Raw genomic sequence first — 22,334 nt, 5'->3', positions numbered from 1 at the left:
GCAAACAATCAGGGACAGCTAGTGGATAGAGCACTGGCCCTGGAGTTAGGAGGATCTGAGTTCAAATCCAACCCCAGACACTAATTGCCTAGCTGTGTGACCTTGGACAAGTCACTTAAATCCATTGCCTTGCAAAAAAATAAAAAAAAAGTCATTCTTATGAGGAGCAACTCTGTCCTTAGTTAAATGATCTTAGATGAGTTTCATGTCTTCTCTAAGTCTTCTGAAAAATTTAGGGTTTGAATTAGATAATTTTTAAGGTCCCTTCTAAAGGCAGTTAGGTGGCTGTGGGATAGAGAGCTGGGCCTAGAGTCAGGAATACTCATCTTCATAAGTTCAAATATGACTTCTGACACTTTCTAGCTTTGTGACCATGGGTATGTCACTTAACCCTATTTTTTCATCTGCAAAATGAGCCAGAAAAGGAAATGACAAAGCATTTTACCAAGAACATCCCAAAAGGGATCATAAAGTATCAGTCACAACTGATAATTCTGATAATATTTCAAATATTTAAATACAACTCTCATATTAAATCACCTTTAGTTATTTCTTCTCTAGCTTAAATTCATAGGGATTTACATTCCTATGAAAATTCATAGGAATTACCATAGCATGTTTGAATTGAATGGGTCCTTTTGTCATTGAGTCATTTCATTTGTGCCCTACTTGGCAAAGATACTGGTTTGTCATTTCTTTCTCCAGTTCATTTTACAGATGAGGAAACTGAGGTACACAGTGTTAAGTGACTTGTCCAGGGTCCTGCAAGTAGGAAGTGAATGAGACCAGATTTGAACTCAGGAAGATGAATCTTGCTGATTCCAGGTCTGGAATCTTATCCTCCTATGCCACCTAACTGACCTGATAATAGAGTAATGGAACTTAAAAGATGAAATAGACTTTTAAAAATCATTTTGTTCAACCCCATATTACAGATTAGGGAAAAGAGACTAGTATAATGTTCAATGGACTAGATGTGTTCATTATTGCTCTGGAAGGCAAAACTTAACACCCTACAATTCATTAATCATCTACAGTACGCAAAGCATTTTGGCTAAGGAGTTTAGAAAATTGATTTAGTTCCTTCTCTAATGGAATTTACAAACTAGTATTTTTGTTTCAACATAATAAAAAATTTTCCTATAATTATATTTATCCAACCATGGAATGAAATGTTTTGAACTCCCTGTCATTGGACGTCTAGTGGAGATAGGATGACCCTTCAGGCATTGTTGAAGAGGGGACTCCTGACCTCTAAGGGGCTCTTTGGTCTCTAAGTTCTGTGATTCTGTATTCCTAGGACTAGAACTTCACTGTAAAGAACAGGAAACGGAGGCAGAGAGGAAAGAAGTTAAACAACTTGTCCTGAGCTCCCAAGGAGAATCCTGAGGACATGGAGGCACGGTAACACTGCTATGGCCGTAATTAGCCATGGCATCCAGTGGCTTGGGGGACCCCCAATACTGAGCTAACCTTGATATTCAAACTCATGATGTAGTGTAAAGAGTCCTAGAGTTGGAATCAAGGAATTTGAAGTTGAATCTTAGCTCTACTAATTTCTGTTTAGCATTGGATAAAAATCACTTAAACTCTCTGAGAATCAGTTTGTTGTTCAGTCATTTTTTTTTCCCAGTCATGTCCATTCTTCATGGCCCCTTTGGGGTTTTCTTGGGCAAAAATCCTAGAGTGGTTTGCCATTTCCTTCTCCAACACATTTTATGAGGAAAATGAGGCAGACAGGGGTAAGTGACATGATCAGAGCCACACAGCTGGGAAATATCTGAGGTAGAATTTGAACTCAGATCTTTCTGACTTCAGGCCCAGTGCTTTAATCCACTCTGCCTCAATTTGCTCATCTATAACATGAAATAGATAGGTTAGATCTGGATTTCTTAACTTGAGGTCCATGAACTTAATTTTTTAAAAACACTTTGATAGCTGTATCAATATAATTAGTTTCCTTTGTGAGCCCATGGTACTGTATTGTATACATTTAAAAAACACTTCTGAGAAGGGGTTCAAAGGCTTCAGAAGAGTGCATGAATATGAAAACAGATGAAGAGTCCCTGGACTGGGAGACCTCTGAAGACTCCTCCAGCTTTAAATCCAATGACTGCATGATCCTGAACTCAGAAGTATTCTTGTCTGCAGCCCCAGAGAAATTCCTGCTTTTCTTTGCAGGGTCTTAGATGCCCCAAGACTGTTGCCTGCATGGTGGGGAGTTCTGTAGCTCCAGAATCAGAGCTGCTGGTGCTCACTGAGGGTGGAGATCTTCTTAAGAAGCTGAAAATGAAAAGAGATTTGGAATAAAGGAATGTGAGATTGAACCTTAACTGCCAATTTCTACTTATATGGCATTGGGCAAAATTACTGGAACTCTCTGAGACTCAGTTTACTGGAGAGCCTCAGGAACTACAGTGGGAATAGGGGGAGAGGGTGAGGATGGGAACATGGGCATCCCTTATGTGTCCCTAAGATAGCATGGTACAATGGATAAGAGCATTGAACTTGCAGTCAAATAGATTTGAGATGAAATCCTGCCTCAAATGATCCTGGGTACATTGATTCATATCTTAGGATCTCAGTTTCCTCATCTGTAAAATGAAAGGGTTGGACTTGATGGAACGACAGCTCCAATACCCACCCTGCCCAAGGTGCTGAGCAAAGGATGGGACTTCCTTTCTGTTATGTCCTTAGGGCTCCTTCAGTCCAGGGGGGTTGACCTTCCAAGTTACAATTAGACTGGGGAGGGAGAAGAGCAAGAAGGGAGCCCAACAAAACCCTCAAATGTACCCAGGACAGTCTCAGGTTTTGTTCCATCCTCCCAAGGAACTGGCAGGCAGGATTCCTCCCTCCCATCCTGTTCCCCAGGATCCAAGAATCACTAGTTATCAGACATTAAACCTTTACCAGATAGTCAAGGTTAAAGTCAAGTTTGCCCATCAAGAGTGCCAACACCTCTCCTGCCAGGACCTGGTCCAAGATGAGGTGTAGTGCTCCAGTCCCAAGAGGAGGAAACCTGGTATCCTCTTCTATTCTCTTCCCCATGGCTCCCAAGATCATGCCTCCCTATTGCCACTTCATCCTGGCAAAGCTGCCTTACTCCAACAGGCCTTCAACAAAGAGGGTAGAGTGGCATCTACTATATTGGACTCGATTGAAGTCAGGAAGCCTTGAGTTTAAATACCACCTCAGAAAAAGGTGCAACATTTATTCACATGTGTGACTTCTGAGGTAATCACTTCTCTGCTTCTCAACTTCATCTGTAAAATGAAGGGGGGAAAGCGGACTTAAATTAAAATTCCTACCTGCACCTTGGTCAAGGGTGGTAATAATAATACTTGCATGAGACAAGGGATCAAAAGCATGCCATCTGGGGGAGGAGACAAGAGAAAAAGAAGGGTGCGGGCTACCACCCTAAAGAGACAGGGATTCCTGTCAAGGCTGTGGGGTGTGGAAGGGCAGTACATAATGGTGAAGAAGTTTGCTATTTTTAACTAATTGGTCTAGTTATTATATTATTCTATACTACTATAAGAACTATCATACTAAACATATGAATTAAATATTCGCCATTTAAATTCAGAAGCTTGGGGCTGAGCCCCAGTAACTCTATCCTAGTTATGTTTCTGATCTTGAAACTCCAAACCTCTTGAGAAAATATGATCTGGCTGTCTAATAGGATTCTGATAAAGAATATTTTTCTCTCCATATCTAAGGAAGCATAGATTAAAAAAAAAGTTATCCTTTTTTAATGACTACATCTTAAAAGTCACAGATGTATAAGGCAAAGGATTGCCTTATAAATTTGGAATTGTCTCAGTGGCCAGTAAAAATAATTTGGAACAACAAAACCAAAAATAATTTTTTTTACCCAGTTTATCAAGAAAGGTTTTCTGTGATTGAGCTCACTGGACCTTTATTTGCACAAGGCTTTGTTTTTTTCTCTGTATGCAGTCTCAGTCTGATGAAATTTGCAGTCACAAGTTCCATTTAGTGCTCTTTCCCAAGATTATTGCTTTGCTGCTGAGATACAAGACCCATTCCAAGGCTGTCATTTTACAAAGGGATTAAAAAAATCAAAACAAAACTGTTCTCCCTGTTTCAAAAGTAGAATGCAGTGTATGTAACCTCTGTGGTTATCTTTTCTCTGGTTTTGCAGTCTGGGGAATTCGCAAGTCACATGGCTGACCAAAGACAGCGAGCTCTGTCGACATCTGGAGAAGCTTTATATGAAATTCTTGGTCTACAGAAGGGAGCATCACAAGAAGAAATTAAGAAAACCTACAGGTACAGATGAGGCGCATGATGGCATTTCTTCCTAATGACTCCTATTTTGTGAATGATTTGGTGCCACTGATGAAAGAAAATCAATCTTTGGCCAATTCCAGATCATTTGACTTTAGGGCCTCATGACCCATCTAGTCTAAGATCATTGGCATAGTAGTCATTAGAGTTGAACATAAACTCTTTGAGAGCAACGACTGTTTATTTTGTTTTATTAATATTTGCATCCTCAGGATTTAGTAGAATGACTGCTACCAGTAGACATTTAATGAAGTCTCCTTGAATGATTGAGGCTCCAGAAGAACTGGTCTTCCAGCAGAATCCTGTTGTAACCTCAAGTTTAGGGGACAAGGATAACATGGGCATCTTAAGTTTTCATTATTACAATGAGACAGACTCTATGCTGGAGAGTCAGCTATACAGTTTGGTCTGCTGTAAGGTGCAACCTATGGCAGAGGGAGACACAGAATGCATATGGGACCTGGCTTGATATTGTGGGCTGAGATCAAAATATTCCTGAATAGAAGTAATTTTAGGAAGAAGCTTATTAAAGTCTCCCAATAAAGAGGACTCCAGAAAATCAGAAATTAACTGAACCTTGCAAATATCAATCTTTGTGTCCCTTAATATTTTCTGGGGTCAATGCAACCCAAAGTCCTAGTTAAGCATTAAACATAGGCAATACACATCTGGTTTCTTGTTATGCAAGGTTAGATTCAAACAATGAAATAATGAACAATCTTGCCTACAATTATGTACTTAATAGTTTATCTAAAAATTGGTAATTAATCATTTTACCTAAGTGTTTTACAGCAGAGCTCTTCTTAAGTTTTATTTTTATCTTCTTATATTCTGCCTGCTTTTCCAGTTCACTCTATCCTAAGGCAAAAATGCAATATTCTGTTCTTGGGAGTTCTAGGGTTTGGTTATATAGGGCAAGAAGGTCTGGGTCCAAGTCAGAAAGTTCAAGTTTAAGGCCTGGCTCTGTCATTTATGAGCTGTGTGACCTGGGACAAGTCTTTCATATACAAAATGAGGGGTTTTCACTAACATTTTGTTTTTCTTTTAAAATCTTTTTAGAATAGTTATTTCCTTTTGTTTTAATATAAATTTGTTTACTTTTCCAATTACATGCAAAGATAGTTTTCAACATTCATTTTGATTGCCACATTTTTCTCCCTCCTTCCCTTTTCTCCCCCTTCCCTTGACAGTCAGTAATCTGATATAGATTATACATGTATAACTATGTTATAAATATTTCCATAATAGCTATATGAAAGAAGAATCTGAACAAAAGGGGAAAAACCCATGAAAAGGAAAAAACATAAAACATAAAACAAATTTTAAAAATAGAAAATAATGTGATTTGGTCTGCATTCAGACTCCATAATTATTTCATTGAATGTGGATGATATTTTCTATCACAAATTCTTTAGTATTGTCTTTGAATCATTGTACTTCTGAGGAGAGTTTTCATTTTTTTTTCTCCTGATTGGGGTAATAGTATGCTGCCAAAGACATTCACTTCTGCCTAAGTGACACATTTGTATTCTGTCAGGTATTCATAATGTATGAGGGGTTTGAAAATCCACTGAGATCATCACAATATATTGTTCTTAATGTGAACAATGTTCTCCTGGTTCTATTTGCTTCACTCAGCATCAGTTCATGTTAAGTCTTTCCAGACTTTTCTGAAGTCATGCTCTTGATTTCTTACAGAACCATATTATTTCTTCACATTCATATACCACAATTTGCTCAGCCATTCCCCAATTGATGAGCACCCCTCTCAATTTCCATTTCTTTTCCATTACAAAAATAGCTGCTATAAATATTTCTGTATATGGTCTTTTCTCCTTTTTAATGATCTTTTTGGAATACAGATCTAGTAATGATATTGCTGCATCAAAGGGTATACACAGTTTTACCGTCCTTTGGGCATGGTTCTAAATTGCTTTCCAAAATGTTTGGATCAGTTCACAACTCCATTAATAGTGATTATGGTTCTTTTTAGATTTAATCACTTCATGTTCATTTACTAAAATTTTGAAAACATTTAAACATTTTCAGTTTCCCTGTTTTGTTTTTTTGTTTTTTAGTTTTTGCAAGACAAATGGGGTTAAGTAACTTGCCCAAGGCCACACAGCTAGGTAATTATTAAGTATCTGAGGCCAGATTTGAACTGAGGTACTTCTGACTGCAGGGCTGGTGCTCTATCCACTGCACTACCTAGCCACCCCCCCTGGTTTTTTTTTTTAATGAATTTGATGATGTCTAAGGTATCTGACAGATCTAGCAATTCTGTGATCATGTTGTTTTCCTCCTGGTCAGATAACAACATTTTCTCTGCAACTCTCATATTGGCAGTGCTGATTTACATAGTAACAATTTGGTATATAATTCATATTAATTACTTTACACTAAATGTTAAAATTTATCTTCCTTCACTTTATTTGTAAGAAATCTAGCCCTTTCAGCTGAAGGAGATCTGAGAAGCTTCATCTCTGAGGAGCTGATGCTTCTGATGACTTGCTTCATGGACATGAGAGGAACTTATATAAATTGATTTCTCTACTTCTAAGAAGGAAGGATCATAGAGTTGGAATGGACCTAAGAAGTCATCTATTTAGGTCCATTTTATAGCAGAGAAAACTGAAGCACACTGGAATTGGTTGCCAAAGGTTGCACAGATAGTGAATATCCAAGTTAGAATTTGAACCCAGAGGCTCCTGATTCTCAGACCAGCCCTCTTTCCATTATTCCATATTGCCTTCAACAAGAAATCTGCCTTCCAGGTTATATTTATACATCTCAAAAGAAAGGGGAGCAATCTTTTGATTTGATCCAATCAGTTCTGGGGGGATCCTCTATCTTAGTTAAAAGGCTAAAAAAATGAATTAGGTTATTGCTATATGGAAGAAATGACTCAAACTAGAAACCAAAGATGCAATACAATTTGATCAGAATCTCCTTTCTATAAGGGATTTTGGCTAGGATTGGAGGTTTCAGTCCACCATCACAAATGACCCAAAATGAGATCTCCACTATGATATGGAAATACCATTTGATTATAGAAATTTTTATCCCTGCTTCTTGTGAATGTCTAATGTAGGAAAAAAACCCCTTTGTTTCTTTGTGTTTTGCTGGATCTCCCTTAAGTTGAGAGGACATGATGGAGGGAGATGGATGTTTGTACTTGTCTGATGTGACTCTCCTATCGTAATCCTCTAAAAGTGACTTCCAAATTCCTGGTTTTGATCACCCCTCCATTCAAACAAAAAACAAATCACTCTACCCAAAGGAGTGACATTATGTGTACAACAATATTTCAATAACAGCTCACACTCCTACCCCAAACCAGAAAACAGTAATATTGATCACTATCTTTTTAAAAATCTATTTTCAGTTTCTTCTTCAAGTGATTGTGACTTGTAAGCTTTCCTTACTGTTTTTAATAAAAACTTATGAGTTATTTCCTAATTAAGGTCCTAATTGTGCTGAGTTGTTTACAAGTTTTATTAATTATAACATAAAGCCTTTTCATGTAATTCACATCTTGCTATTAATTTTGTTTTAATATCATACAAATATTATTTTTTTCTCCTGATTGGGGTAATAGTATGCTGCCAAAGACATTCACTTCTGCCTAAGTGACACATTTGTATTCTGTCAGGTATTCATAATGTATGAGGGGGTTGAAAATCCACTGAGAATATCATTCTTACATTCAGGGATCTGGATTAAAGCAGTTGCAATATAGTAAAATTGAAAGCCAGGAAAATATAATAAAACTGCCAACTGTTTGATCCATAGGCAACTCTGTTTCCATTTAAAGTATAACTTTATTCTTTAAACTGTAATGATATCCTTGAAAACCAAATTGGATGACAAGATTGTTCCTTAAAACTCTGCTTGGGTTTCTGAAAAGGAAAGTGGAGAAATAGGAGAAATTCAAAAGGAAATTAAATTTTCTGACTGAAAGGAGTTTGTAGTAGTAGTAGAAAGGATGTATACATTAAGAGGAGAGTTGGATTGGATGACCTCTTCTCTTTCAAATTTAAATTCTATGATTGTGTATTTCTTATGATTCTTTTTGGTATACTTTAAAGAGAAGATATACAGGAAAACTGTATTTTTTTATAAGGCAATGAGGTTAAGTAACTTGCCCAAGGTCACACAGCTAGGTAATTAAGTGTCTGAGGCTGGATTTGAACTCAGGTCCTCCTGACTCCAGCACCAGTGCTCTATCCACTATGCCCTTGAATTTTTTCTAGGTAATACTGTATATGTTTTATTCTCTGGATCCCTGAATTCAAATATTCTCATTTTCCTATCTTAAAGATTTTTCTTTAGATCTTTGCTTTTCCCTTAACCTCTAAGGATCATCTCCATAAACTGTTTTCAGAGAGTAAGAAAATGGCTTACCTATTTTTCCTTTAGGGAATTTAGCTTGATAGAACTCCATTTCCCTACCACTCAGTTATTTTAGGAAGCTAGACTCTCTACCTCAGGAATTCTTATAGGATCATAGAGTGATATGTGAAAGGTATCTAAGATTGTTACCTAGTAGATGAGGAAAGTAATGAACAGAAATCCTAGGGTCTGATCTAGTATTCAAATTCAGACCTTCTTATTGCCATAGAATCTTTTAGAGGAGCAAAAGAGTCTTCTGACCCACATCATCTGAAACAAGATTAAATTGACAAGACATTTAATGCATATGGATTTCTTCACTTTCCTCAGGTGGCTTAGGTTATAGAACTGACAGGCTTGTACTGCTGTGGAGTGCTAATTCAAAGGTGTGCTTGCTTGCTACACAGAGGAAAAGGATAATTAAGATAATGAAAGAATATTTTTAAAGAGCTTTGGGCCTTTTGGTGGATAAAAGGCACAAGAAAGTGATCAGATATTATTAATGAATGTATCGATGTAATTTTTACCATGATCTCCACTGTTTTTCCACACTGCTCCAGGGTACAATATAAGACTAATTTTGTGCTCAATGTCATGTGACCTGTAATAACTGGGTAGTTTATATTTTAGGAGTCTTTATTATGAAACAAATTCTTCTTCCGTATTTCTAAGACCCTTAAGCCCATTGCTAATATGATCCCAATATCTCATTATTAGCATGACCTCATTTATTCTTCTCAATAGTAGAATTGGGAATAGATGCCACGTTTCCTACTTAGGTTCAGTGAGTGTGATATATAGGGAACTCAGACATTCCTCCAAGTCTCTCTCTCATTCTGATTGAAATTCTTCACTTGACACAGTTTGAAATTTTACCAAGTAGCAATTCATTTAGGTTAATGAAACCTTAATGTGCAAATATTTCATAAGACAAACACTCCTGAGAGAATTAGGACCCACTAGTAATTCACACCTTTTACCTGGTTTAATTAGATTGTTCTACAAGTAATGGTTTAAGATTTAGGCTAACTCTTTGATTGGGGAAGCAGTAGGAGAAAGTGCTTATTTTGGAGCATGGGACACATTGAAGGAGAGGGAAAGCCTAGAAGACAGAATGCCAAAATGAGAGACTTTTTAGCTTACTGTTTGTCTAGGAGGTGGGGACCATAGAAAGTAAAGGATGAAAGGAGATCAAGAAAAGGGTCAAGAAAAGATCAAGAAAAAATAAAAGATCAAGAAAAGCAAAGCTCCAAAGATACTTTTACTTATTTCTCAATTTTGCTTAGGCCCTCCCCTATCCTTGTCATCCTGAGGTAAAAACTGAAGCACCAAAGTGTTGTGACTTGGTTGCTATTGATTTTCCTCTTGTCTTTGAGCTAAGTCATATAGTAATTTGATAGTACAATGCATATAAAGTTTGGGATTAATTCTACATATGTGGTTGATATTTAAATATATGACTTGAAAGTGATTTTGAGCAAAAGAAGTTGATCTGATTCAATATTTTCCTTAGTAACCTAAATTTGGTAAATATTCTTAGCTAGGCTATCTCCATCTGGCAGGTCTTTAGGCAAAGTATGGGTCACCGGATACTTTGGCTGCATTTGATTAAAAGACTATTATCCTTGTTAAGTGACAGGTCATTTGGAGAGGAATGCTGTGCTTTCATTCCAAAGTTAGTAGGTTGCTAATATATACCACCTGCTGCTACCTAATTATAGGCTAAGCCAGTTAGGCAGATCTGAATACCTAGCAGTCACTAGATTTGTCCTAGTTTCTCTAAGAATATCAAAATTTCAAAGCAAAAAACTTTTGTTTCTATTCTCTTGTGTTGTGCATAGGGTAAATACCCTTTTGTTATTGCTTAGTACAAGTCAGTTCAGTATATTGAGTGAATGATAAGGTAATACAATTCTTCAAGAATCTGGAATTTCATCTGGGTGGGTATCTCTCTCTTTTTTTCTCTTGTTCCCTGTCCTCCTCCTTTCAATCTCTTTTGCAAGGATCCTCACAAACTTTATAATTCCATCTGCTCATTTTACAGATGAGACAAGTAAGGTTCAGGGAAACAGTGTCATCAAGATAAGTAGTGTCAGAGGCAGGATTTGAATCTTGGTCATCTGACTCTAAAACCAGTGCTTTTTTCACCTCCCCCATAACACATGGCCTCCCATGTCACCAAAAGCTTATTGTCACTTGAGAAATATTGAATAAGGGGAAAGCATCTTTATTTCCTATCAGTTTTAGAGATGAAAGTAGTTTATCCTGTCTTATGACTTAATATTTAGACCTTTGATGTCTGTACTGGGTAAGCTGGTAGATGAATAAATTTCATGCTGAACAAACTAGAGACTTCTAACTTTAATGGGTATTAAAACTGCTTCTCTCCCCAAAGAAAGAATGATTGAAATACTGCTTGACTTTAAGTCATTATACTTCAACAGTTTTCATCTTCAAAATAGAAGGGTTCAATCTGGAATTAATATCCCATAGCAAATAAAGCAATGCATTTTTAAACCCTAAGATCTAGGTTCAAATTCTGGTTCTGTTACCAGGAGAATCTTGGAGCAACTCATTTTCATTTTCTCCATTCTAGTTTTCTTTTCTGTAAAATGGAAGGATTGGGTTAGATGATACCGAAGTTCACTTCTTGACCCTTTCCTGCCAGCTATTGAGATATTGAAAAGATGTTTGAAGAGTGACATCTAGGCTACTTTGCTTCCCAGATAAGACTAATTCTTCTTCCATTTTTGATAGAGAATTGTGCCTCCTGCTTCAGAAGTGCTTCTGCTTCTGCTGCTTCAAATTCATTTCATTACTCTTCACTCTGTTTCATATTGAACTTTCTGGAAACAACAAAACAAAATTTCTCTAAGGTGTCTCCAAACCATACAAAATGAGGAAAATTTCTGCTTTCCCCTGAGTAGGAAGTAATTCAATTACCAAGACACCTTCCCTTCCTTGCCCCCAGACAAATCTAGTCTGAGGTGTTTTTACCCATATTTATCAGTCATTACAGGTAAATAGGGGGGCTGTTGATGAATAAAGTAGAAGTATCAGAGGGACTCATATCCAGTGGGAGAAGGGTAAATATTTGCAAGTTCAAATGATGATTCAAGCTCACAGATTAATTTTAATTAATTTTTTACCAAGCACTAATTTGTTTCCTGAATCCTAAATGTTTCCATTAAGGAAGGATGGTACTTCATGCTCACTCTTCTTGAGTTCAGGTCTTTGATCTTATCAATGCCTTTCTCATCCCTTTCTGTTAAGCACCAGCTATGGATTATTTATTCAATGATTCATTAATTTATTCATTCAAAGAATATTGAGCACCTACTGTGTGCCACACACACACACACACACGCACACACATACACACACACATATACAACTTCAGTAAACTTCAGTGGTTCCCAATTACCCCCAGGATCAAACATAAAAGTTTCTTTTTGTTTTTTAAAGCCCCATCCTTCTTAACTTTTCCAGGCTTCTTACACTTTACTTTCTTACACATTCTCTACAATTCAGTGATGCTGATATTCTTGTTCCCCACACACATGGCTTCAGACTCCAAGATTTTTCATTGGCTGTTCCTGTTTTCACAATGCTCTCCTTCCCTCTGCTTCCTTCAAGATTCAGTACAAATTTCACTCTCCGCAAAAGACCTTCTCTGTTTCCTCTACATCCTCCCACAGCTAGTGTGTTTCCTCTAAGATTACTTTACATTCACCACATATGAATCTTGTATGCAAGTGGTATGTTTCCTCTTGCCAGAGTTTTGCCATCAAGAGATAGATGATCACTTGTCCTTGACATTGTAGGAAGAATTGTGGTTGGACTAGACTGACTTTGAGTTCCTAGTGACGATTCTGAATCAGTGTTCAGAGGTCCAAGTTAGGTAAAACTGGGGTATATTCATATTGTAAAGTTCAAGTCTCTCTCTCTCTCTCTCTCTCTCTCTCTCTCAACAATATTTAAAGATCCTCAAAGGAAGGAGTTGGATCTACAAAATAACACACTTGGTATATAACTATCACCTCTCTATAAGGTTTTGAGCAGCCTGATGCATTTGGATAAACAGGCTGGCAAGTATAGGTTGTTCCATGTATAAAAGCAGGGTTCTCTACTTCTTACTGTTACTCCTGGACTCTATTGAAAAGTCATCTGGTCATAATTCTAAGTCACTGTTACTAGTTAAAGGCAAGAGAGTCTTGCTATTAGCATAGAAGAGAACACTAGGCCTTTGGGTTGTTGACAGCATTTTATCTGCCTTCTTCCTATACCAAGAATACTGCATCTCTCTAAATTTCACTTGTACTTTACTTCTTGATGGAATTAAGTGCTGCCTTCTTAGAGATGAATGAACTATACTGCTGATAAACTCTGTGGAGTTCTTATTTTTCATTCATTTTTCATTCTTGTTGGTAATAGCAGTTAGACAAATTCTTTTTTTTTTTAGGTTTTTTGCAAGGCAAATGGGGTTAAGTGGCTTGCCCAAGGCCACACAGCTAGGTAATTAGTAAGTATCTGAGACTGGATTTGAACCCAGGTACTCCTGACTCCAAGGACGGTGCTTTATCCACTAGGCCACCTAGCTGCCCTACAGTTAGATAAATTCAAGTCAACTAATAATTGAACCAAGATTGTCAGATTAAAAAATTGGAATTGTATCTCTTGGTTATCAAAATAAACCTGAAGCTTGATTTGTAGTTTCTACTATTTTGAAACAATCCATGCTTTGCTGCATCTCAGTTTCAGAGGCTGCATTGAGTGTAAACAGAGACATGCATTAACATTCCCTTCATTGAAACCTTTCAAGTTGAAGAATTTGCCATCAGTGTGGTAGCTGATCTTGTTACTATGTTCATCTTCATTAAAGGCATTTGACAATATGACTAAAAACATCACAATAAAAAGAATGGAAGCAAATGCACAATCTTGTTTCACTCCATTGGTGACTGAGGAAGTGCAAAGAGCATTGTTCATTATACAGAATCTGGACAAGTATGCTATAATGAAATTGATATACAGTATATCAGAACTTTTAACCTTACTTTGACATAACTTTTGAAAAGGTCTCATAAATGACGGTATCAAAGGCCTTCATCAGATCTACAAACATTGTATATGGACCTCATTTCTCCTGAAGTTGATGGGCAGCAAACACCATATTGACTATTCCTCCACTGATTCTCATATAGATGACCATCTTCCAAGTGAAGGATCAACCTATTAAGGATGACTCTAGTAAGAATCTTTTCAACAATGGCTATGAGAGAGACCCCTCTGTAATTGTCACAAGACAATCTATTCCCTTTACCATTATAGAGATGAACAATATCTTTGAACTCCTGGAGAATAACTTCCTCTTGCCACATAACTTGGAAAATTTTAGTTAGTTTTTTTATGAGCAGTGGACCCCTCACTTTGTAAATATTAGCTGGAATAAAATCAGCACTGTTGCTTTACCATATGATAGGACCCTAAAACCTTTCAAAATCTTTTCTTCAATTGGAACTTCAAATAGGGAGAAGGGATTGACTACTGAGGTAAATGGACAATGATTTTAGCATTGATTGCTGATGCTCTGTTAAAAACATTATGGAAGTGTTCAGTTCATCTGTAGTATCACTAAATAATATGATCATCCCTGAGTAGTTGAGATGCACTATAGTTCTTTGGTTCATAAATAGCCTTCAGGGCATCATAAAAGCCCTTTGGATTGTTGTCAGCATTTTATCTGCCTTCTTCCTGTGCCAAGAATCCTGCATCTCTAAATTTCACTTGTATTTTACTTTTTGATGGAATTAAATGCTGCCTTCTTAGAGATAAATGAACTATACTGCTGATAAACCCTGTGGAATTCTTATTTTTCATTTAGAAGCTTCTGAATTTCCGCTATCATTTTCACAAAACAGTTCTGACATTTGTGAATATTCTGACCCTGATGAGCAAATGCAGTGCTGTATACCAGATCTCTAAAAGCTCCCACTCCTTTTCTGCTCCACTATTGACAATTGTGTGCTGGATCAACTTTCCTTTAAGTTAGCAATAAACTGTTCCCACTCACAGAAGCACTCTAATCTCTTGATATTAATTTTTCTGGGACCACTGCATTCACTGAATGAGAATATTTAGCTTGAAGAGGATGAGTCTGTGATCAATTCAGCACCCTGTGCCACACATTGCCTCTGTCACTTTGACATCCAGTCTATATCTTCTCCTTAGAATCACATAGTCTATTAAGTGACAATGTTTTCTGTGAGAGTGCATCCATGAAGTTTCATTGCATTTAGCTAAATGTGTTTGTGATGAGAATATCATGAGATGCACAAGTTTTCAGTAATAGGTAATCATTGATGTTGTTGTTTCCATCTCCATTCCTCCCAAGGTCTCCCTGCCATGTCTGGTAATCTGATCCTACTTTAGCACCCAAATCACCCAGAATTATAAACCTGTCCTCTTTTGGTACATTAATAATGAAGGTTTCTAGGTATTCATAAAATTTTCCTTTGGCCTCCTCAGGTTTCATCATGATGGGAGTGTAAACACTAATGATGGTAGTGTGGCATTTTCCTGCAAATAGTGAATGTGTTGCCACAAGTCTGTTAATCACTCCTTTGGGTAGACCCAAAGCTTGTTGACAGATTAGTTTTGATTGCAAAACCTACATCATCTTCAGGCTCCCCTTCACTGTGACCACTCCAGAAAAAATATATATTCAGCTCTGACTTCAGTAAGCTGGTCTTCATTTGCCAGCCTTGTTTCACTTAGGGTTGCTATTTGAATATAACGCTTGCTGAGTTCTCTCACAATAAGAACCTTTCAGATCTTCTGGATTTTGTATTGTTTACAAATGTGTATGCATTTCATGTATTGATAGCGAGTAGAAACAACTTTGTAGAAGTTTTTGTACATTTTGGGGGTTTTTGACTACAAGTCGGAATCCCCTCCTGTCTCATTAATAAGGTCAGTGTGGGGTAGGCATACCATTTTTTCGGCATCTTTTCTAGACTCTTTTTCACATCAGTAGGTGAGCACTGTGATCCTTAAAAGACTGCTCAGACATCTAGGGGGCTGCTTTCTACTCCTGCTTCCAGTGAAAAGAAGACACTATGGCTTAGGCCACCTAGAGGAGGGTTTTGAATACAGCTAACTGTGTATCAGTACCTGCTGCTTTATCATTTGTCTGTGCCACAGGACTTTGAGATAGGAATGGTAAAATGATATTGGCAAGGTCTTCTGATTTGTGAATCAATTGGATTTAAGTGGGGCAGAGTTGCATGAAGTCCTAGGCCTCTCTCTCTCTCTCTCTCTCTCTCTCTCTCTCTCTCTCTCTTAGTTTTTGCAAGGCAAATGGGTTAAGTGGCTTGCCCAAGGCCACACAGCTAGGTAATTAAGTGTCTGAGACCAGATTTGAACCCAGGTACTACTGACTCCAGGGCCGGTGCTTTATCCACTGTGCCACCTAGCCACCCCTCACTCTCTCTTTAAAGTCATCACAGGCTAATAACAGGATAGAGTCAAATTGACTAGTTATGTCCTTGGCATCTTTGATGTTTAACCAACCAAGCATTCCACAATGCCTGATTCAACTGCTTTCATGACTGTTGGAACAAATTGTTCTCATCCATCCATTCCTCTGGGGAAAGTCTCACATTCTTGGAGTAGACACCCCTTCAACATACCAGTAAATGTGAGATCCCATAGATTATCCTCAAGCTGGTTTAAGCCCATCTGCCAAAAGTTTATAGTAGCATGACCTCTATGCATGCTACAGCTTCTTGGAGCCTTAATAACATAGAGTAATACTTGATGTGTATCACTTTATTGCTGAAAAAAAAGCTTAAAAATAAACAAAACCCCAGTGATAAAGATTTAAGAGAAGCTAAGAGACTTTGCTGAGGGATAACTATGATGAATCAGTGTCACAACTCATAAATCTTAAGCCTCTTTTTGAAAAATATTCTGCTTGGTTCTACAGAAGCAATAAGTAGACATTAAAGGGAGACCAATTGCAACTCGATACAAAGCACAAATTTGCTAACAATTAGACTTCAGACTTATTTCATCTGAAAATGTAATAGGTTAGTAAGAAAGTGAGGACCTTGTTAATCAAAATGGGAAAACAGAACATGGATATATTATAGAGAGGATTCTTTTATCAGGTGTGAAGAAGTTAGATCAGACAACCTCTTTGTGGCCTTTCCAACACTAAAGAAATCCATTCCCCAATAAATTAAAATGATTGATATAATATTTCTATTATTAAATATGTTATTCATTTTATTTCTATAAATAGATAATCTTCATTGGTTTGGGGATCTTTACAGTATTTCATTATATAATAATTCATTATATATTATTGATACATTCATGGATATTTTAAAGAAGTATATCATACATTATGCTTCTACAAATAAATCATTGTTTTAGGGAACTTCATAGGTTCTTATATATGCTATGGGAATAACTGAACATAAAACCTGAGATAGGACATTCCCAAGGGACTAGTGACTGTTGGTGAAGACTACCTAAAATCAGCTTCCATCATTGGCATTTAAGATTTTCAAAATTTTGGAGTTGATTTTGTTCTTCACAAAGTAGTGCTTCAAAAAAATTCAGTATGAAATTGATTCTGGCTTCTCAAAAATGTTGTATGTGAAGCCTTTAAGTCCAGTTTTGGCAACAGCCTGTGTCTATTTTTAAGGCACTTGGTGACCCAGTGGACAGAGAACTGGACTTAACTGCCCCAGGCTCAGTTTTCTCTACTGTATAATGAGGACAATTCTATTACATAGCTAGCAGGGTTCTTGGGAGGATAAATTATGGTAATATTTGCAAACTTTCAAATGCTATTATTAATATAACTCCTGTACCAAAGTCCATTGATATGAGCCTCTCCTGGTGGAGATGAAGGCCCTGAAAACCTATGTGAAGAGCAGAGCAGACTTATTGATAGCAGAAGAGTTTCAGTTCTCAGCCATTATTCCTGGGGAGAATGAGTGTAGAGTCCACTTCTGACTTTTTGAGAGAGAAGATAAAGTAACTAATCCTATTTCAGATTGCTAAAGGAAAGACTTTGGGAAGATGGGAAAGGAACTCGCAGTCTCCATCATGACCTTATTCCCAGTTTATTGTTTTAGAGACTTCAGGGAGTTTCCCTTAGGTGAGATCAAGGACAATCTTGCTCTCAATGGTAGAGTTCCTTTACTTTGTATTATCTAGTGTATATTTTTCCTCTATATATCATTTATATAAATGAGCTTCTTTGTATTCATTTTTAGAACTGGTATTAGGTGGTCAAGTCTCAGATTTAGAATTTGAAATCCTCCTTTCTACTCAAAATGACAAAGAAATTAAAATTTTGTTGGAAATCAATCCCATGACCAAAAAATATTTGAGAGGCCAAATAGCTATGCTTCTAGCTAGTACCTTTCCTCTATAAGAACAGAGTGGTGACTTCTGAGTTTGACCAGGACAATGTCCGCACTATTCATGTGGTCTTCTTCCCTACATGTTTTCTTTACATTATTATTACTTTCTGAAGTCAAGCCTAGATGAGTACAGACAGACTCATCATTAGTAAGTATATGATAATTAATTCTTTGGTTATAGCAAACTTTGAAACAAGGAAATAAATGTAAAATGTCCCTCAGTTCTAGTTGACCCTCCTTCAACTTTTATAGTCACTGTGCAAAATGGCAGAAAAGTGGGCAGGGGGTGAAAAAGAATCAGCATTTCTTGGTAATCTACAAGCATTAACTTAACTGTTGGTACTTTTAAGTGTGAGATCCTTGCCCAGTGTATAAACCATCAGAGAAACTGAATCACATGAATACTGACATTCTTGCTATAAATAAATCAGAAGACAAAAGAAAGTCATAGCTAAATGAAAGGGTGGCTCTCAGGTTTTCCTTAAAGAAACAAATCAAGGAGTTGGTGGGGTTGGTTTTATTGTGCATCCAAAAACAGTAAGAAGTTTCCTTTTGGATCTAGACAATGATTCAAGACAATTCCAAATGACCCATGATGAAAAATGTTATCCATCTGCATAAAATCTGAATGCAGATTAAAGCATTTTTTTCACTTTATTTTTTTGTGGGGAGGGCTTGTCGGTTTTCTTTTGCAACATGACTAATGGGGAATTATGTTTTACATGACTGCATATCAAAATGTTTTCCTTCTCAAGGAGAGGAGAGGGGCAGAAGGAAGAGAAGGAATTTAGAAAACAAAATTTTTTAAAAAAATGTTAAAAATTTTATAAATGTAATTGGAAAATAATTTACTTTCAATTTTATTAATTTCTCCTTTAATTTTTAGAATTTCTAATTTGGTATATAATTGGGGATTTTTGATTTGTTCTTTCTCTAATTTTTTTAGTTGTATGTTTAGTTCATTGATTTCCTCTTCCTCCAATTTATTCATATAAGCATTTAGAGCTATAATATATCCTCTGAGAGTCGCTTTGAATGAATCCCATAGGTTTTGGTATGTTGTTTTATTATTATCATTATCTAGGATAAAATGGTTAATTCTTTGTATAATTTGTTTTTTGGTCCACTCATTCTTTAAAATGAGGTTATTCAGTTTCCAGTTTGTTCTGGGTCTATATCTCCTTGGTCCAGTATTGCATATAACTTTTACTGCATGTGATCTGAGAAAGATGTATTCACTATTTCGGCCTTTCTGCAGTTGATCATTAGGTTTTTATGTCCTAGTACATGGTCAATTTTTGTATAAGTTCCATGTACTGCAGAGAAAAAGGTATATTCCTTTCTGTCCCCATTCAGTTTCCTCCATAAGTCTACCATTTATTTACCTCCCTTTCTTTCTTTCTTGTTTGTTTTATGATTCGATTTATCTAGATTTGATAGTGGGAGGTTGAGGTCTCCCTCTAGTAGAGTTTTTCTGTCTATGTCTTCCTGGTATTTATTTACCTCCCTTTCTTTCTTTCTTGTTTGTTTTATGATTCGATTTATCTAGATTTGATAGTGGGAGGTTGAGGTCTCCCTCTAGTAGAGTTTTGCTGTCTATGTCTTCCTGTAGTTCTTTCAGCTTCTCCTCTAAGAATTTGGGTGCTGTCCCACTGGGTGCACATATATTCAATATTGAAATGACTTTATTGTCTATGGTACCTTTTAGGAGGATAAAGTTTCCTTCGTTATCTCTTTTAACGCTATCTATTTTTGCTGCTGCTTTGTCTGAGATAAGGATTGCTACCCCTGCTTTTTTTACTTCAGCTGAAGCAAAATATATTTTGCTCCAACCTTTTACCTTTACTCTATATGTATCTCTCTGCTTCAAATGAGTTTCTTGTAAGCAGCATATTGTAGGATTCTGGTTTTTAATACACTCTGCTATTTGTTTACATTTTAAGGGAGAGTTCATCCCATTCACATTCAAGGTTATGATTACTAATTCTTTATTGCCTTCTGTACTATCTTCCCTCTGTTTGTATTTTTCCCCCTTTCTCCCCTTTTATCCATATTTCCCAGTCTTTTGTTTCTGAAAACCACCCCCTTCAGTGTGTTTGCCCTCCTATATCACACCTTCCCCTTTCTTTCCCCTTTCCCTTTTTCCCTTTTCCTTTCCCTTCCTTTTTATTTCCTCTTATTCCCCCCACTCCCCTTCCCTTTCTCCATCCCCTCTCCCCTTTTCCCCTTTTAATACTTGAAAAGTTAGATGTTTTATAAGTCAACTGAGTATGTGTAGGTTGACTTTAAGCCAAGTCTGATGAGAAGAAGATTCAGGTGTTTCTCCTCTGCTCCCTTCTTCCCCACTATTACCATAGGTTTTTTTTGTACCTCTTAGTATAATGAGATTTACCCCATTCAATCTCCTCCCTCCTCCCATCTCTTTCCTGTCCCCCTTTTTAGGGAGGTAGTGTTTTTTTTAGATCATTCTATCTAAGTCATAGAAAATTCTGAGTGTCTGTCCCTTCTAGTTCTGTATATTCTATCGAATAGAGTCAAAATTCCTGAGAGTTATTAGAGTCTTTCTCCCAAGTGGGGTTAAAGCCAGTTACATCCCATTAGATAGTAGTCTCATGGATAGGTTATGAATGTCCATCATTTCTGGCTAGGTGTATTCTCTCTGTTAGAGTTACATTTCTCATGGTTTATGAGAATCTTCCCCCCCCCCCCCCATGCTGGGATATAGCCAGTTTCAACTTACTGGATTGCATTTTTTTTCCTTTTACTGCCCCTCCTTTTTTTTTTTTTACCTTTTCATGTGTCTCTTGAACCTCCTGTTTGATGTCCAAATTTTCTGTTTAGCTCTGGTCTTTTTATCAGAAATTTTTGGAATTCTTCCATTTCGTTAAATGTCCATCTTTTCCCTGGAAGAGAAGGCTCAGCTTTGCAGGAAAGTAGATTCTTGGCTGCATTCCAAGCTCTCGTGCTCTTTGAAATATATTGTTCCAGGCCCTTTGACCCCTCAAAGTTGATGCAGCCAGGTCCTGTGTGATCCTTACTGTGGCTCCTTGATATTTAAATTGTTTCTTTCTGGCTGCTTGCAGGATTTTCTCTTTTATCAGATAGTTCTGCAGTTTGGCCACAACATTCCTTGGTGTTTTCATTTTAGGATCTTTTTCTGAAGGGGAACGATGTACTCTTTCAATAACTACTTTGCCCTCTGATTCCATGATATCAGGGCAGTTTTCCATCACTAGATCCTGTAATATTAAGTCCAGGCTTTTTTTCTCTTCAATGTTTTCAGGAAGTCCTATAATTTTCAGGTTGACCCTCCTTGATCTATTCTCAAGGTCAGTGGTTTTGTTGATGAGGTATTTTACATTTGCTTCTATTTTTTGATTTTGTTTAACTGACTCTTGCTGTCTCATGGAGTCATTAGTTTCTGTAGACTCCATTATTTTTGGGGGGAAGGAGTTTTCTTCATTAACCTTTTGCAACTCCTTTTCCAATTGGTCAATTCTACTTTTGAAAGAGCTTTCCTTGACCAATTGAGATTTTGAGAGGATTAATTTCTTTTTGCATTTGCTCATTTGAGGATCTGAGAGAATTATTCTCATTTTGTAATTGTCCAATTGATGATCCGAGAGATTTAGTCTCCTTTTGTGTTTGTCCAATTGTACTTTCTAAGGTTTTGTTTTCTTGTTGCAAGATATTAATTGTCTCTCCCAAATTTTTGAGCTCCTTCCTTATTTCTTCAAGGAAGTCTTTCTGTGCTGGAGACCAGATTGTATTCTCCTTAGAGGTTCCAGGTCTCTCTGAGTTGGGGGTCTTTCCCTTCCAGGAATTTTTCTATGGATCCACCTTTTCTCTGACCCTTCTTCATTATGCTAAGACCTTGAGTTGGCGGGGGGGGGGGGGGGGGGGGGGGGGGGGGGGGGGGGTGGGGGTGGTGGTTCACCTGGGCTTGAGATCGCTAAAGGCTTTACTGAGTGCAGTTTCTCTGGCTGGCCAGTAGGAGGTGCTGGTTGCCCTCTCTGGAGTGTCTGTGACCTTGGTTGAGAGGCCTTCTCCCTTTGCCCAAAGGGAGGAGTTGGAACTATTGAATTCTTTTGCCTTCAATCAATGGTGGGCTTTACCGTGGCCTGAGGTCATTCCTCAGCTGGGCTGGTTCTGCTCACACATCTGGGCCTGAGGCAGAAGTAGTTTGCATTTGTT

General features: G+C 37.3%; 1 protein-coding gene across 6 annotated transcripts in view; it reads left to right on the top strand.

The window, feature by feature from the left end:
- DNAJC5B (DnaJ heat shock protein family (Hsp40) member C5 beta) overlaps positions 1-22,334 on the top strand; it is a 114,504-nt gene that overhangs the window by 55,365 nt on the left and 36,805 nt on the right. For all 6 annotated transcript variants that reach the window (XM_074204822.1, XM_074204825.1, XM_074204823.1 and 3 more), the window contains one exon: positions 4,163-4,290. In XM_074204822.1, coding sequence (XP_074060923.1) covers positions 4,163-4,290 — 128 coding nt within the window. The remainder of the gene's footprint in view (positions 1-4,162; positions 4,291-22,334) is intronic.

Source organism: Macrotis lagotis, chromosome X (assembly GCF_037893015.1).
Source record: "Macrotis lagotis isolate mMagLag1 chromosome X, bilby.v1.9.chrom.fasta, whole genome shotgun sequence".
In the NCBI taxonomy this organism is placed as follows: domain Eukaryota; kingdom Metazoa; phylum Chordata; class Mammalia; order Peramelemorphia; family Peramelidae; genus Macrotis; species Macrotis lagotis.
Note: the sequence above shows the minus strand (reverse complement) of the source record. Positions and strands in the feature narration are given on the sequence as shown.